The 16,647-nt window shown below is 44.8% G+C and overlaps 1 protein-coding gene across 4 annotated transcripts in view; it reads right to left on the bottom strand.

Annotated features, from left to right (window-relative positions):
* PCBP4 (poly(rC) binding protein 4) overlaps nt 1–16,647 on the bottom strand; it is a 135,554-nt gene that overhangs the window by 45,669 nt on the left and 73,238 nt on the right. For all 4 annotated transcript variants that reach the window (XM_069206747.1, XM_069206745.1, XM_069206748.1 and 1 more), the window contains exon 2: nt 2,267–2,429. In XM_069206747.1, the coding sequence (XP_069062848.1) occupies nt 2,267–2,362 (96 nt within the window). In that variant the 5' untranslated portion in view covers nt 2,363–2,429. The remainder of the gene's footprint in view (nt 1–2,266; nt 2,430–16,647) is intronic.

Below are 16,647 nucleotides of genomic sequence, written 5' to 3'. Positions count from 1 at the left end.
GACAGCTTTTTATAAATCTCTACCCTTTACAAATTGGGCGGGGTCCATCTTGTTTCGTTTTAGAGCAGGCACGGTGTGGAGGCTATTGTGTTTTTTGGGTGAAGGCAGTCTGATCGGATTTCCCTACCTCCATGTCCATGTGATGGTTGAGGGGAGCGGTATTTGCTGCATTTTGTGTACTTATGTAGATTTTTTACTTTACAATTCTGAACTTTTCTTAAGCCGCTTTTGAATAAATTGGGAGCATCGCAAATGTAGAGAAGCGCTTTTCCACTTGCAACTGCTGTGTGAAGTGGAGACGCGCGTTAGAGCTAACTCTTTCCTTCCATGTAGAACATCTATGGAAGGTTAGGCTGATAGTTACCGTTTAGTAACAAGGACACACTTTTCTCTCCATCATCGACCTAGGTTGCCTATTCCCTCTGAAGCTCATAAATATGCAGTTATTAAGGCAATGATGTCTTATCAGACAAGTTTGTTTTTAACATAGCACATATGCACTTTATTTTTAACCGGAAGCATTAATTTTTTTGTGCATCGTCTTGGTATTTTTCCATATTGTTCTTGAGTATTTTACTCTTTCATAGTTATATAGCCTTAGAGGCTTCGAGATAATTAAGACAGTTTTACTTTACTCTGTGGCACAATTGGAATTTTTTTTTACGAACTGTGAATATTTTATACGATTCCGTCGTGTGGTGTTTTTAGATCCTACTTGTATGGTATAATATAATGTTGGTTTGTCCTCAAGTTTCTTGTGCTTATATGGTTGAGCAATTAACTGAATAAAGGTTATATTGATTGAACAAAAACAATTCTGTAGAAGGTGCAACCACGCCATTTACTAGAAAGAAACATAATTAATTTCAGGCTAAACTAAGGAAGTTATTTGCTATTTGGTGGGAAGCCTGCCGTCCATCCAAGGTGGAGGTCATAACCTGCCATATTAAGAGAGACAGCCATATTTAGAGATGGTTCTCTGGAAGAGATCTTTGTGTCTACTGAGATGCTGCCATTATAGCATCTCCTATGAAGGCACTGTATGTTTGCTGAGTGGCCACCATTCTTCATGTGGCACCTGAGCACGCAAACGTTTTTTTTTTTTTTAAACAATAAACTAAAGGCCATGACGCCCTAGGAGCTGATGCCTAGGGTGGGGGGTTCTGGGAGCACCAAACAAGAATAAAGTACATCAGAACGTCCACCCTAAATAGGGTAGACCGTCTGAGGTACCTAGATCGAAGGCCTGATGTATGTGGTGCCTTCGTTTTAGGATTTCCACTGGCAGAGCCAAGGGAGGAACTGTTGGTAAAAACAGGACAGTTCATCCGATTCTAAATAAAGAAGGCAACCTTACAGTGCGGTGGGTGGGAAGGTTACTCTGCCACATCTGTGGTGGAGTACCCTGTTCACCAAACACTACATAATTCCCTAAATTATTATTTTGGAACTAATGTGTAAAGAAAGGGGTCTGAAATTAACCACACGGATATTATTCTCCTGGGATAAATGACAACGTAATTAACAGGCCTGAAAAAATCACATGGAACCATAGGTTTAGACACGAATTAATGTACATTGTGTTTGGACCACAAATAAATTTGTCTTAAGTTTTTTCACATGTTCATGAATTGTTTTTTTGTTTTTTTACTTTACCCCTGACCCAAAGGGGACAGATGTACCTCCTGGCAGTAAGACATCAAAAGCAATCAGGAAATTAATTCAAAAAGGTCTGCCACAATCCTGTAATGTTTGAAGCAGAGACTAAGCGGGGGACGAAAAGGGCCTTCTTTCAACCACACAGGCAAACCGAGAAACAAGAAGAGCGTGGTTGTCCTCGTGTGACATTACACAAAAGGAGCGTCTTTTCACAAAAGGAGCTTCTTTAAATCAGCATGATTGTGTGGAAAACCTGATGGGTACATTCACTTTAGATCTCGGCAATGGAAGCTGTCTGATAGGGAATTTAATTCTCATGAACAGTGATGGGAGCTGACGGACCGGGGCATTTATAATAATGCACGGTGATGAAAGTTGCCCACGAGTTTATTCATTTTTACTCATAGCAATGGAAGCTGCTTGATTGGTGCACTCATGCTTGTGGACAGAAGTGGGGGTTGCCTGGTGGGTGCATTAAGTTTTTACAAGGATACTTCAGCTCTAGAATGCTAATTTGCTCCCCGAGGATGGGAGTTGGATCACTGATCACACAAAAGGCTATTGAAGTGTTTGCAGGGCAACTTTGAGTTTTGAACAAGCCTCTCACCTTTCCAAGCATGAGCATGCGCAGTGTCAGCGTTATCTTCTGACCGATGTCTTCCAGGACGCTGTCCTCCTCGCTCATTCTGTCTGGGGACGCCATGATGTGAAAGGGGATCAAACCTCTTTAGTCACTACAGCACCTGCTGCCACTGGCCGAGAAAAGTGACCTAAAAGATCAGCAGAAAAAGAGAGAACATGAGACATTTGAAGGAGTGTCATATGAGTTGGAGAAGTGCAACACAAAAAAGGAGGTATCTGAAGAAGGGGATGTTCAAACTGCGGCAAAAAGTTAGAAATATGTAATAGATGAAAGAAGGGACAGAGACATGGAAGGAGTGAGGCAGAATTAAATGAAAATAACTAAAATGTAGAGATGAGTGAGGAAAGAAAGGACAATACATCAACAGCAGCTGGTCTATAAGCATGGACTTATTTCCCCCAGGGCCTTAAAGGCACACACTTAGGGAGCCAGCGCCCAGGGTGGCACATGTCACCGCAACCCAATTCAAGACACTCATTTCAGCCAGTGCGTCAGTGTCACTGTGAAGCATGTGCTTTAATTTAATGAACAGGCGACAGCAGCTCACCACAAAGGATTCATGGCAAACTATGACACCTTTTGTTGTCAGGGGGCTAAAAGTCGTAGGTGTTCCAGATCCGAAGGTAAAGTGCCAAAGGTCAAAAAGTAGAGCGTAGAAAGGACGCAGGGGGCACGCGACACAGTGTGCATTGTAGTGCTTGACCAACATTTTAGTCCCGTTAATCATGTAGGACAGTGATTCCCAACCTGTGGTCCGGGGACCCTGGGGGTCCGTGAAGCCTCCTCAGGGGTCTGCGACGGCTTACAAAATTAAATATTATTAGCTGATTAGGTCCCCAGCATTCAGGATTGACTCTGTAGGGGCATCCCCAGATTCGAATAATGATTCAGTAGGGGTCCCCGGGTTCCAGTAATGATAAAGTGGGGGTCCACAGATGACAAAAGGTTGGGAACCACTAACATAGGAGAAAGTAACAAACCACGAAACCTGCTTCAATTTTGTGCTCTTGACCCCAGGCACCGTCAAGTGATGCCTGTGGTCTTTGCAAACCTGGCAGCACACTCATTTCTGAGCATTACCCCCAGCGATATTGTGGTCAATATGTATCGATCTGCAAGATGAACAATCCATTTTGGCTCTTGTTACCTTCTCACATTTCCTTACCAGGCAGCATGTAAAAATCCCTGCCCTTTTAGTGAAAATACCATCCACTGGTTAACTCCCATCCCATTTGTAAACTGATGAGACCATTTACAGACAGCGTGTCTCAGTTCAGGCCTTGTTTGACTGTGTAATTATCTCAGACGGTTCAAAGACCCTGCAACTGGGAGGCCTCAGAGAATTCTTCAGGTGGAGAAGGAGACAAGATGGGGTCAGCGCAGCCCCACAAATCCCACAGCTAGCATCAGACGCGAAGGACAAAACAAGCGTCTCAGGGTTGTAGGATAGAGGGAGGGAGAGAAAAGGAAGGGGATGGTGCAATGATTTGCAGAGTGGGCTGGCCTACTGGGAAGGTACAAGCAAGTGTTCCTGAAAGACTTTACAAGGTTGGAGCAGAGCCAATCAAGGATCAGGCCTTTCAAAGGACTTTCGGAGGCACAGACTTCAACGAGTGCAGATGTCTGCAGGATGAAGGGAACTATTTTGTTCTTTAAGAAAGAGAACGATGTTTGAACCAGGCATAAATATGAGGAGGGTGCATGTCTTGAATATATGTAATCTCTTTCCACACCAGTGATCTTTTATTTTTTCTAGACATGAGTGGTCTGTATTTTATGTTTCCTTTGAGAATTATATGTAAAGATTATAGTTGTCCTTTACTTTACGGACGGCAATGGTTGCTTGAATCAGTCACAGCATTGGAGAGAATATCTAGAACCCACTGGAAAGGGCAAATGCCAGGACGTGTATCCTGATGTGGCTTTATTAATTTCTAGTACGTGATTGCTGTGCACTTTTTTAAATACCTCAGTTATTGTTGGCTGAAAAGACTGTGAGGAGATTCAGATAGCCTGTTGATAATAATGGGGTAGGGTCTATGTGTCAGGCAGTTAAGATTCTGCTGTGAGAGGCAAGGATTGAGGTTAAAAGCAGACAGACAGAAGAGAAAGTTTATGCACGTCCCTCGAACGAGAAGCAGATAAGCACATACGTGTGTGAAGATACAGTTCACGGTCTCTAGAACCTGTGAATCGATCCTCTGTCCAATGGTAGGTATCAGAAGTATTGCAACTTGTCCTGTATATGGAGGTCAACAATATTAACCTACAAATTATTGCACCAACTATCACACCTCCTACTAAAATAATCATGACAAGTATATATTGACTCAACTTCACATCTAGCAGTGGATGCAATATTTTTGTTATGCAGTATATCTCATGCAATATGACCCCCCCCCCCCGACCACACTTGCCTGGACATGTTAACATGACCTCATAGAGTACATGTATGCCACTGAATGCTGGTGGTGTCATACCAAAATATGTATTTTTAACATCGACCTACCATTATATAGATGCCACAATATTGACTTCTAGCATTTCATCAAAGTAAGTAGATGTGTACTTAGGAATAGTATATTTATGCTTCTCTATATTGGCTTACATTGATGATATGATATGTCAATATTATTATTGATCATGGTATTTTGAAATACATTCCCTCTAATGCATTATATTTTAACATGAACAAATGGTTAAAACTCATAATGGTCTAAAGACAGATGTCGCTACAGTTTTTCAATAAGACGTCCACTAGACGCTAAGACTATCACATCCTGTGCATAACTGAGTTGGCTCCAGTTCAAAACTAAAGTAGAACAGCAGCAAGGAAATCTTCACCATCATCAAAGATTTCACCACGCCTTCAGCAACATCACCCCCACACAACACCTTTGCAACAATCTCTCTGAATACTTCTGTAACAAAATCACCTCCGTATACAGCAACTTCAACCCTCAACCGGATCCCATCACCATCACAACTCAACTCCCCATTACAGCTGATGAATGAACCCTGACCTTGTGGCCTGCTATCACCACCATTGAAATTGCTGCTACCATGAGAACCATCCACTCAAGGGCCCCATCGGTCCCTTGCCCCTAACACACCTTCACCAAAGGACTCCTACCGATCAGTGAAGCACTAACACCCATTCTCAGTGCCTCCACCAATTCAGCCACATTCCCAGACACCTGAAAACATGCCACCATCCTGCTCCTGCTCAAAAAACCATTCAGTGACCCAACCACGCTTTCCAACTACAGATGTATTTCCCTCCATCAAACATGGCAAAGGTCTTAGAGTAACTAATCAACTAACACCTCACTGACCACCTCAGCAACCACTGAGTCCTCGATGCCACGCTGTCCAGATTCAGGTCCAACTGCAGTACAGAAACAACACTCATTGCCACCACAGATGACATCCTTGCTGGAGGAGACATGTCAGTCTCATTCTCCTGGACCTCTCTGTAGCATTTGTCATGGTCTCTCACTCCATCCTCATCAGGCATCTGCATGCGATTGGTATCCAAAGACCCGCAATCCTCTGGATCTGCTCCTTTCTAATGGATAGAAGACAAGCTGGTATGCCTGGTACCTTATTCCTCGGCAGCCTGCATACTCATATGTTGAATGCCTCAAGGTACATCACTCACCTCCACTATCTTCAGTGCATATATGATACCTCTGGGCAACATTCTCTTGACACCCCAAATCAGCATCCTCTCCTATGCAGACAACATACAACTCATATTCCTCCTCTCGGACAAGACCTCAGCTCAGAAAACAAGTTCACTGCCTGCATGTCTGACGTCGCTAAATGAATGAAAGCAACTGTGCCAAGCTCAACACCAACATGACAGATGTAGTGACCTTCAGCAACAACACCCCACCATTGGACACCGACTGATAGCCAGCCGAACTCAGACCCACACTCAAATCCAAATCCCAAGCCAGGAACCACAGAATAATCATTTACAGCAAACTGTACATGACCGCACAAGTCAACGCTGTAACTGCATCCTGCTTCCACACCCAGAAGATGCTGAGGAAGATCTGTAAATGACTCCCAAGCAACACTAGAAAAACTGTCCCTCATGCCGTAGTCACCAGAAAATTGGACTATGGGAACACCCTCTACACCAGGGTCACCGTGCATCTTACTAGAAGACTACAAACCATCCAGAACTCAGCAGCCAGACTCATCCACAATCTCTCACACAGGACCCAGATCATACCACACCTTAGGGAACTACACTGGCTTCAATACACAAATGTGCTCAATTCAAATTCCTCAAACACACATTCAAGGTGCTGCACAAATCAATCCCCACCTACCTGAACAGGTGCATCTCCTTCCACCAACTACATAGACACCTCTGCTCTAAAGGTCTACCACTTGCATACATCCCTAATTATACACAGAACCAGATCAGGAGGACAGGTGTTCTCTTACGTCAGTCATAAAGCTTGAAACGGCTTCCCACTCCATATCCAAGTGTCCTCTCTTCTTGAATCCCACAAGAAGCTGAAGAGCCGGCTTTTTAATTAACCAACTTACCTTAGGCAGGGCAAGGCACTCACACCAGCTCATCTCCAGGATATCTTTGCAGGAGATAGTGCACTTTACAAAAACAGATAACATAACCTAATAATATCACACAGGGCCAACTGATATATAGGTCAACTATATGTCCACACCCAGCAGATCCTATATCAGCCAACCATAAACATTTATTATACCAACAGGTACTCTGTTGGCCACTATGGGCTTCAAGTAAAGGAGGTCAGGTAGTTCAAGAGGAAACCATACTTATAGACAATCACGTGAGGGTTATTTAGAGTTTGATGGATGCAGATACCTGCAGAAAATAGGTAGATCTCTCCTCCACCATATTTTAAGAGTATGGCAAGGTATGTACTGGAAACAGAGTGGAAAATGATATCTGACAATTGTTGGCAGTTGTTCTGCTTCAGTAAAGCTCCGCCCTCCCCCCTACCTTATTTTTCGGAAAAAACTTGAAAGTGATGTTGTCTGAGAAGATATAAATGCCTTTCAAAATTCGACCTACACTTCAAATTCTAGCTCCTGTTCATACTTCCATCCTATGGAGTGATACTTCTCACAGATAGATATGTAGTGCAGAATCAAAAAGCAGCATAACACCACAAAATATGTTCTTCGTTCACCAGCTCCTGAAGAATATGCAGAAGCAGAGATGGTCATTGTATACATTTGATTGGCTGACTCCTTTTGGATGTGAAGTGTGACAGCATTTGTGGTTATTTCGGAAGGTGCTGTATTTTTGAACAATGACTCAATTGTGAAAGCTAAGAGAATGCTGGTTCAACACAAAAAGGATTTCATTTCTGTGCACCCCAATTAATTTGCTCGAGTTTTCCAGTTTTCCAGGAAGGATCTCAAAATGCATCTCTTCGCGATCTTATACTAGCCTGGAAAAACTTTTTTGTCTTTGCTGCTCAACCCTTTTCCTCTCCGTCAAACATAATTTACATGCCTCTACTTGTAAAAGTCCACTGCATGCATCTAGAGCATGCATTCCTGTTGCTAAGTAAAGCTCTCTTCTGTCCCCCTAAGGCTAGGTGTGTGCAATTTAAATGCCCCGTTAAAACAAATAAAACATTAAATGAACGGTGAAAGGGGCTTGAATACAAGTAAAGCCAGTCTCGGGGCAAAGGAGAGAAGATGAATAATCAAGTTGTTTCGAGCTGGGTATTTTTGTGTGTTAACGAAGCTTAGTCACTTAATCGTGATAAAGGCAGCAAGCTGGTGTCTCACCAGACAAATTGGTCTAGAGCGATGCCATCAAAAGTGCAGCGAGTGCTTGGAAATGGAGGCCCAATTTCACTGTCTGCATCGGGGCGCATGGACCCATGCTGCGCCACTGTCACTAGTCGAGTTGGAACTGGGGTTGATAAGTTTACAATTTGAAATTGCCTGATGACTCGGAATTTGTAGTCCTCCAACCTCTTAAGGCTTTTTTACGCCTTACTGTTTATTGTCTTTATTACTGAGCAGATATCCACTTGTCTAATTGAAGCATGATTTTAGTTTGGAAGTGCCATGCAGCTTATTATCTTCAATAAAAGGTTTCGTCAAAACTAGTTTAAATACAAAATAAAAAGAAATTGAATGTGTTTGGAGATAGTTCGGAAGTTAGCTTAGTATGCTGGGTTCTGCCAAAAATAAAATATTTTTGAGACATGCACTTGCAGTTAATATGCATTTCCACAAGATGGCGGCAGATACACAGTTTTAGCATGTGTCGGTCATGACGTCTTTAAAATTGTGTACTTGATTTGGCTTCCTGATTGAGTAATCGCTGTGCAAGCATCGTCGGGACTTTTTCACTACAGAAACAGGGATACATTAATATGCACGTAGTCACCGCAGAACGAATGTTTTCAAACTCAAAGGCATATAGTTACTGCAGACGCAGGGATCCACCCGTGTTCTTTTAGAAGCACAGAGACACCAGGGTCACAGCCTGCATTTCCGACTCGTGTCCAGGAGTCTATTTTTTTCAAAAGATTAAAAACATGGCTGGTCTAAATCTAAGGTCTCTTTTTGGTCTAGATGGTCTGTTTTCGTCTACACCCTTGAGAATCACGCCTTATCTCCCTCCTGGCCCGCCCTCAACAGGCCCTTGAATCTGCACCCCAAGGAGTACTATTTTTATGGCTGCAACACAGTTCAAATTATTTTTTTTCCAACAAGCTGTGGTTCCATGCTATTATACTAAGCCAATTCTGTTGTTCTGCGCTTTTCTGTTGACAATTGTATTGCATCTATACATGAAATGCTTGAGCAAATCCCCTTGAAGCTTTATAATTCTGCCAGTAAGGATGTTTGGACCCTTATGGCCACTTTGTGATGGATTTACCCTGGTTTGGTGGGCTGTTTAAACTTGTGCTGCTCTGATTGTAATCAAACTTTCCACTAAGAGCTGACCAAAAAACACACACTCTTCAACACTTGTCCCCCTTCTGGCAGAAAAAGAGGTCGTGATCCTCTGGTTGATGTACTGAGCGGCTCCTTTTCTTCATGGTTTCAGCGGCGCAATTTTGCTTTGATGGTAGTGAGGAAGGAGTGTGGGACAGAGGTCATGCCTTGTAGACAATTGGACTCCTGCTTCTCCCCAAAGATAGACTTTAATTGGATCCGGATAGCGCCCTGATGTCCTCACAATACACAGCGCCACATAAAACTTCCACAATAAATACAAATACTGTATGAGTTGCTGCACTTGCTGGAACGCTCAGTTTATCTCACTGACTACAGAACTCATCAATGGCAAGCGGAGTTGATAGCACAAGCATGGGAGATTATAGTTCTGACCCTGTTTGTACCTCACCTCACTATCATAAGCCGTGTGACAAAAGATCTGGAGACCTCCCAGAGTATGAAGAAAGTAAGATCGACAGGGACTGAACAGTTGGCACTTGAATTACGAAACCAGGCCTGCATGGAGAACAGCGCATTTCTGAAAGATGGACACCCTCTTTGAAGTTCCTGGTCCATCTTTTGCTGTGTAAGCAGCAAATGCGCACTCATTTCAATCCGGGAGCAGAGATTCGAGTGTAGACGGGTGCAATATGTGACTGCATCTGCCTTGAGGGATATGTGGGAGGGATCCAAGGGACCCTTTTTCCCCTTTCAAAGGGATCTCTGCTTATCTGACTTTACACCACCTCAATGAGCTGCAGATTCAGTGTGTCTCTCGACAGCTCCCTTGTCTCTATGCTTGTAATACGATGTGGTCTGTTATGATGTGTATCTATATAGCACACTATTTACCTGTGAGGGCATCCAGATGCTTTGCAGGCGACAGGAATCTGTTTCCTGGTGAGGTTTGTAAAAGAGCCAGGTCTTCAGCTTCTTGTGGAACTTGAGAATTGGTGAGGAGGCTCTAATGTAAAGGGGGAGGTCATTCTATGCTTTGGGGAAGAGGTATGAGAAGGCGTGGCCCCCAGCTTTGGTTTTGCATATGCAGATTATTCGTGCGAGTGAGAGTCTGGCTGAGCACAGTTGCCTGAGGGGTGTGTTGAAGTGTTTGCAGGTGTTGAGGTATGCGGGGCCTATGTACTGTGCTTTGAATGTTGTCTGAGAGGTTTGAATTGTGTGTATTTGTGGACTGGGAGCCAGTGCAGTACTCTGATGTGTGGGTGCAATGAGGTAGGTTGAGAATGAGTATTTCTGCAGGGTTTTGGATTATCTGGAACCGGTTCAGGAGTTTCTCAGTGATTCATGCATAGAGTGTGTTGCTGTAATGAAATCTGCTGGGGATCAGGGCCTGTGTGACCGTTTTCTTGGAGTTGTCAGGAAGCCATTTGAGGATTCTTCATAGCATCCTAAGGATGTGGAAGCAGGTGGAGGTCACTGTATTTACCTGGGCTGTCATGTTGCGGTTGTCGTCCAGGAAGATACCAAGACTTCTTGTGTGGGTGATGGGGGTGTAGGAGGGTTCGAGGTAAGTAAGCCACCAGGTAGAGCCCTAGGCAGAAGTTTTCTATCCAAAAATCACTACTTCAGTTTTGTCCGTACTCAGTCTAAGACAGCTTTTTTTTCATCCATGTGGCTACCACGGTCATGAAGGTGGTGCAGTTGTTTGTAGTAGTGGGGGGTCTTGTCTGAGAGGGAGAGGATCAGTTGAGTATCTTCTGCGTAGGAGAGTTATTTGATGTAGTAGGATCTGAAGAGGTCCGCTAGTGGAGTCATGTTGAATAACGTAGGGCTAAGGGATGATCCTTGGGGGACTCCACATATGAGGCTCTTTGACTTTGTGTAGAATGGCAGGTTGACTCTTTGTTTTCTTCCTGTGAGGAAGGAGCAAAGCCATTCAGGACTGTTTCGTGCAGTCTTCTTACCACGGTGGCTAGGGAGACTGTGTGGAAAGCCACGGAGAGGTTGAGTAGTATAGAAGCTGCTGTGTATCCATGGTCTATGATCAGCCTGATGTCATCAGTTGTTGTGATGGGGACAGTTTTGGTGCTGTGGTTTGCACAGAAACTGGACTGCATGTTGTCCAGGAGCTGGAGTGCATTGAGATGGTGAGAGGGCTGCTTGTCTATGGCTTTTCCCATCACTTTCTATGGTAAAATGGAGATCAGGCAGTAGTTTTATAGCTGCATGGGTGTCTGCTGAGGGATTTTTTAGCAGTGTATTTACCATCATGTGTTTCCAAGTCTCTGAGAGGATCTCAGAAGTGATGGGGGTGTTTATAAGGTGGGTGAGGACTTCAATTATAGTGGCTGCTCCCATGTTGTAAAAGTAGTGGGGATAGGGGTCTGTAGGTGCCGCCTGAGTGGATGGTTCTCATGATCCAGGGTGTTTCCTCTGTGGTGAGAGTTTCCCAGGCGAACACGGTTGTTTCTTGGGTGTTTTTGGGTAGGCTGCTGGCAAGGTTGTAAGGTAGCAGTTGGGGGTCGAAGCTGGTGTACATGGCTCTGATTTTGTTGCTGAAGAATTCTAAAAGGCTGTCACATGGTTCCTGTATATGTTCATAAGTGATAAAAGGAATGGTTGAGTTGATATCAATCAGTTACTTCTGAGCTGCAAAGCTTCGTCATAGCCTTTGTCGTCAAACACTCCCTACAACAGCAGGTAATGCTTTGGTGAAACTTTACAGTTCAGAAGTCATTTGTCTGTGCCCTCTGTGAATTCTTCAATTTACCACATGGATGACTTATGTTCTACTCATAAGTGATGCAACTTATTTTCCCACCATTAGGGTCAAGCTGACTGACCTGCAGTAGGCCATTTCCTTTCTGCACAAAGGTTTGTGTTATTTCATTCCTCAGTAATGCTTCCTGTGTCTAGCAAACATTGTTAGATGCCTGGCCGCCTCCTATCAAAGACCCTTTATTAGTCTAGCACAGGGTCTATTTATATGTCCCTACAGACATGCTTGTGTACTGAGATTGTATAGTACTGCACTGATTTAACCACTTGAGCTGACAATTTACCATGTATCGGTCAATCGGCAGCACTGTATGTAGAATCAAAGAAATATTTCATTAGTCCTGTTACCTTATACCACTAACTGTATATGTTGAAAGCTCCTGCTGCAACTTCTTTCCTTGCAATTGTTTTCCATTGACTTTGACTGTTAATTTACATAGATAGTATTGGTTGAAGTTGGTGGTGGCAGCTGTTGAAGTGAAGTCTCGATGATTGCAAAGATTTCCTTTCTGCTCTTAGAGCAGATGTCTATGTGCTCTGCTAGGGCTTTCTTTTTTGTTCCTTTTGGTTGTTGGTGGTAGCATCTCGGTGTGTTTTTTATATCAATCTGTCATTTTCTATATGGTTTTGTTCTCAATTTCTTTCCAGTTATTTGCAATGTTGTTTTGATGAGTGAGTTCCCCTGTGTACCAACTGGCCTGCTTCTGTGTACTTCTCAATGCATTGAGTTCCTGGGGTGCCAGGGAATCTGCGCATTTAATGATCCAGTTGTCCAGGAGTTTGATGTCACTGTTGAGATCCTTGTTGAAGATTGATTGACTGAGGTGCACTGTGCCTGCCCGGTTGGGGTCTTGAATGCTGCTCCAGCTTTGTTTGATCATGTTTGTGGTGGCAGGTCTCGTTGGGAGGGGTATGCTGATGAGGAACTGGCTAAGGGTTGGTTGGTGCAGGTGAGTAGCATGGTTGTTATGATTTCAGTGTTGTTGATAGTGGTGAAAATCTGGTCAATGGTGTGTCTGGCGGAGTGTGTAGTTTCGAAGGCTCTCGAGGAGAAAGGTAATGTTCGGGTTGTTTTTTACTTTGAGGTAGAAATTGAAGTCTCCTAGAAGGATGTAGTTGCTGGAGTCATTGGTGAAGAGGGCTATGAATTTGGCCATATTGTCTGCAAAGTTGGCTCTGGGTCCTTGTGGCGGGCACATAAGGGTTCCACTTACAATGTATGTTGCCAACGTCTGCAGCTTGAAGTGCAGGAGCTTCATGTAGGGGGCTGCAGCTTCTATGATTGTAGCGCAGTTGAAGGATTACTTGTATATGATTGTGATTCCTCCCCCTAGTATATGTTGGCATTCTCAGTGTGCAAGTCTGTTTCTTGCTGGGATAGCTGTGGCAATGTCAAGTACTGCTTTGTAGGCCAGCCATGTTTTCATAAGAACGAGGGGATCTGGGGCATCTCTGTGTCAGATATCCCAGATTTCCATGATGTGTTTGCTGAGAGAGACAATGTTAAGCAGCATGCATGGCAGCTTGTCTTGTGGGTGTGTTCGTGGGGGGTGCAGAAGAAATGCTGTTGGTGGGTGGAGTGGGTGTGATAGGTGATGATGTGCAAGTGAAGTGGCAGTGGGTGCGTGTAAGAGCTCCTTCTGTGTAGCACAGCATGGTAGTAGCATGTTTATGTATACCCCTGGTTCAGAGACCAGAGGAGCTCTGCATTTTAGCAAGCAGTGGTGGGCAGACCAGGGTGTGTGGCACTCGGTGTATTCCAGGATCAGACAGGTGCAGTCAGGCTTGCTTTTGGCGTGGGAACGCCACACCTGCTGTGTGTGTCAGCTGCACACCTGTGCTTCTGCCACCATTACGTAGGCCCTTGAAGAGAGGAGGTGGGTAGGGGTGGAGGGCGGGGCTAGTGTTGAGTCACAGTAGGAGCGGCAGCCAGGGAAGACCAGGGAAGAAGCAGGGGGAACCAGGGAAGATGTTTAGAAGGTGGGAGATGGAAAATAAGGGAGCACTGGGGGAGGCCCAGATAACCACAGAAAAGACAAAAAATTGTGAAAAAGCACAAAAGGGGAAGAAAGGCACAAAAAGGTAAGAAAAATCATGAAAGAAGCTCAAAAGGGTGAAAGAAGCACAAAAAGGGTGAAAGACAGAAAGGCACAGAAGGTTGAAAAATATGCAACAAGGTGGAAAACAGAAAGGCACAGAAGGATGAAAAAGAGCACAAGCAAATGGAAAGGCAGACAGAGAGTAGAAGGATGAAAGATAGAGTGTGAGCGAATAGCAAAAGAGCAACAGAGGGAAGAGAAAGACTCTGAAGAGACGGCAACGGAAGGATGAGCAAAGAAGGCAAAAGGCAAGAAAGCCAAAAATCAAGAGATGGCAAGTTTGAAGACAGAGGTGTCCCAGGCACGAAAGAGAGTGTGGGCAGGAGAGGAAGTGGGAACCTCAAGGTGCTGGAGCCAGGTCAGTGAGTATTTGACTAGTCGGAGGACTGGTCCATGTAGGTCAGGCTGCAGGGGCCTGTACAACTGCTTAGTGGACACAAAAGCAAAGTATCGCTCATCTGGATGGTGCCACTCCATGAAATTGCAGGAAATCCCCATTGATATTGCACCGGCGAACATTTAGCCCCAACACAATCTGAATTACAGAAGTGACTGCCCAAGTGTCTGCATCTTCTGTAATACCGGTGCACCATGGGTGCATCAATTGGGGGCACAAGTCTGTATGGCCCTCGGGGCACTTCGAATCATACAGCCCTTGATGTTCATTGTTGCTCAACTCAATGGTATTTGTTTCGTTGGCCTCAGAAGGATGAAAGGTTGAATGTGTCCTCTGAGAATTGATCCTTTGGCCATGTGTGTCCAATACAGACCTCTGCAGTGAATGCATTAGTACAGTGAACCACCAGACACAGCTAGTTAAAAAGTTAAACCGTGGAACCAAAGCTTTTCTGTCAGTGCTCTGGATGTCCGGAATTCTCTTTCTTCAAATTCTTGCTAACTGGTTTAAAGAGTGAACTGTGAGTGTTTTACAAAAGTTGATTCTCTGCAAGCATCAATTTAATATCAAGTTATATAATTGAAATTTCTCAACTAAAGTATTTTTAGTCAGAAACCAGCAGTTCAAGAAAAGCGTTTTTACATTTCTCACTTCTAAAAAAGGAAATTTTAAACATTTAAGATGAAATTGAGCTCAATATCTAGTAAAAACTAAACTTCATCACATTACCTGTAAATAGAAAAGTGATAAACGTGCAGTGATATGTTAAAAGCAGATTCAAAAAAAGACCCGAAGCTCTCTAAATGAGGGCTATAGCGGTTAATTCTTTGGTGAAGCTTTACAGTTCAGAAATCACTGCGCTGTGCCCTCTATGAATTTTTCAATTTACCACATGGATGACAGATTTTCTATTCATACAATTCTTTTCCCCACCGCTAAGGCCAAGCTGACTGACCTATAGCAGGCCATTTCTCTTCCGCACACAGGTTTGTGACGGGAGGTTACGTCAGTCCTCTGGAACGCTTCCTGTCTCTAGCAAACATTGCTAGATGTCTCACCACTCGCTATGAAAGATCCATGAATAGTCTAGGACAGGGTCTATTTAGATGTCCCTACTGATAGGCGTGTGTACTGAGATTGTATCTCACTGCATGGATTTATCCTCTTCTGCTGAGCATTTACCATGAATCGGCCAATTACGCAGCACTGTATTTGGAATCAAAGAAAGATTTAATGGGTTCTGTTCCCTTGTACCACTAACTGCATGTTTTGAGAGCTCCTGCCGCAACTACTTTCCTGGCAATTGTTTTCCATTCACTTCCGCTGTGAATCTCGATCGAAAGTATTGGTTGAAACAATGTAACTTTGTTTGGTCACTTTCTACTTTAATTTCCACATTCTACTTTCAGCCTCGCAAGCCCACCGTGCGCATTCTCCCGCCACTAACAAACCAAACAAATATTTGCAATACAATTGGTCGCTTTTGCGAGAGTCAGGGCTATTGACGTCGTAAAGGACAATGGGGGTCATTCCGACCCCGGCGCGGGAGCACCGCCAACAGGCTGGCGGTGCTCCTCAGGACATTCTGACCGCGGCGGTTCAGCCGCGGTCAGAAGAGGAAAACCGGTGGTCTCCCGCCGGTTTTCCGCTGTCCTGCAGAATCCTCCATGGCGGCGCAGCTTGCTGCGCCGCCATGGGGATTCTGACACCCCATACCGCCATCCTGTTCCTGGCGGGTCGCCCGCCAGGAACAGGATGGCGGTATGGGGTGTTGTGGGGCCCCTGGGGGCCCCTGCAGTGCCCATGCCAATGGCATGGGCACTGCAGGGGCCCCTGTAAGAGGGCCCCACTTTGTATTTCAGTGTCTGCTTTGCAGACACTGAAAACGCGACGGGTGCCACTGCACCCGTCGCACATACCCACTCCGCCGGCTCTATTCGGAGCCGGCTTCCTCGTGGGGAGGGGTTTCCCGCTGGGCTGGCGGGCGGCCTTCTGGCGGTCGCCCGCCAGCCCAGCGGGAAAGCCAGAATGGCCTCTGCGGTCTTTCGACCGCGGAGCGGCCATATGGCGGCTCCCTCCAGGCGGGCGGCTCCCGCCGCCCGCGGGGGTCAGAGTGACCCCCAATGTCTTTTACCCATGTG

Source organism: Pleurodeles waltl, chromosome 9 (genome assembly GCF_031143425.1).
Source record: "Pleurodeles waltl isolate 20211129_DDA chromosome 9, aPleWal1.hap1.20221129, whole genome shotgun sequence".
Taxonomy (NCBI): Eukaryota; Metazoa; Chordata; class Amphibia; order Caudata; family Salamandridae; genus Pleurodeles; species Pleurodeles waltl.
Note: the sequence above shows the minus strand (reverse complement) of the source record. Positions and strands in the feature narration are given on the sequence as shown.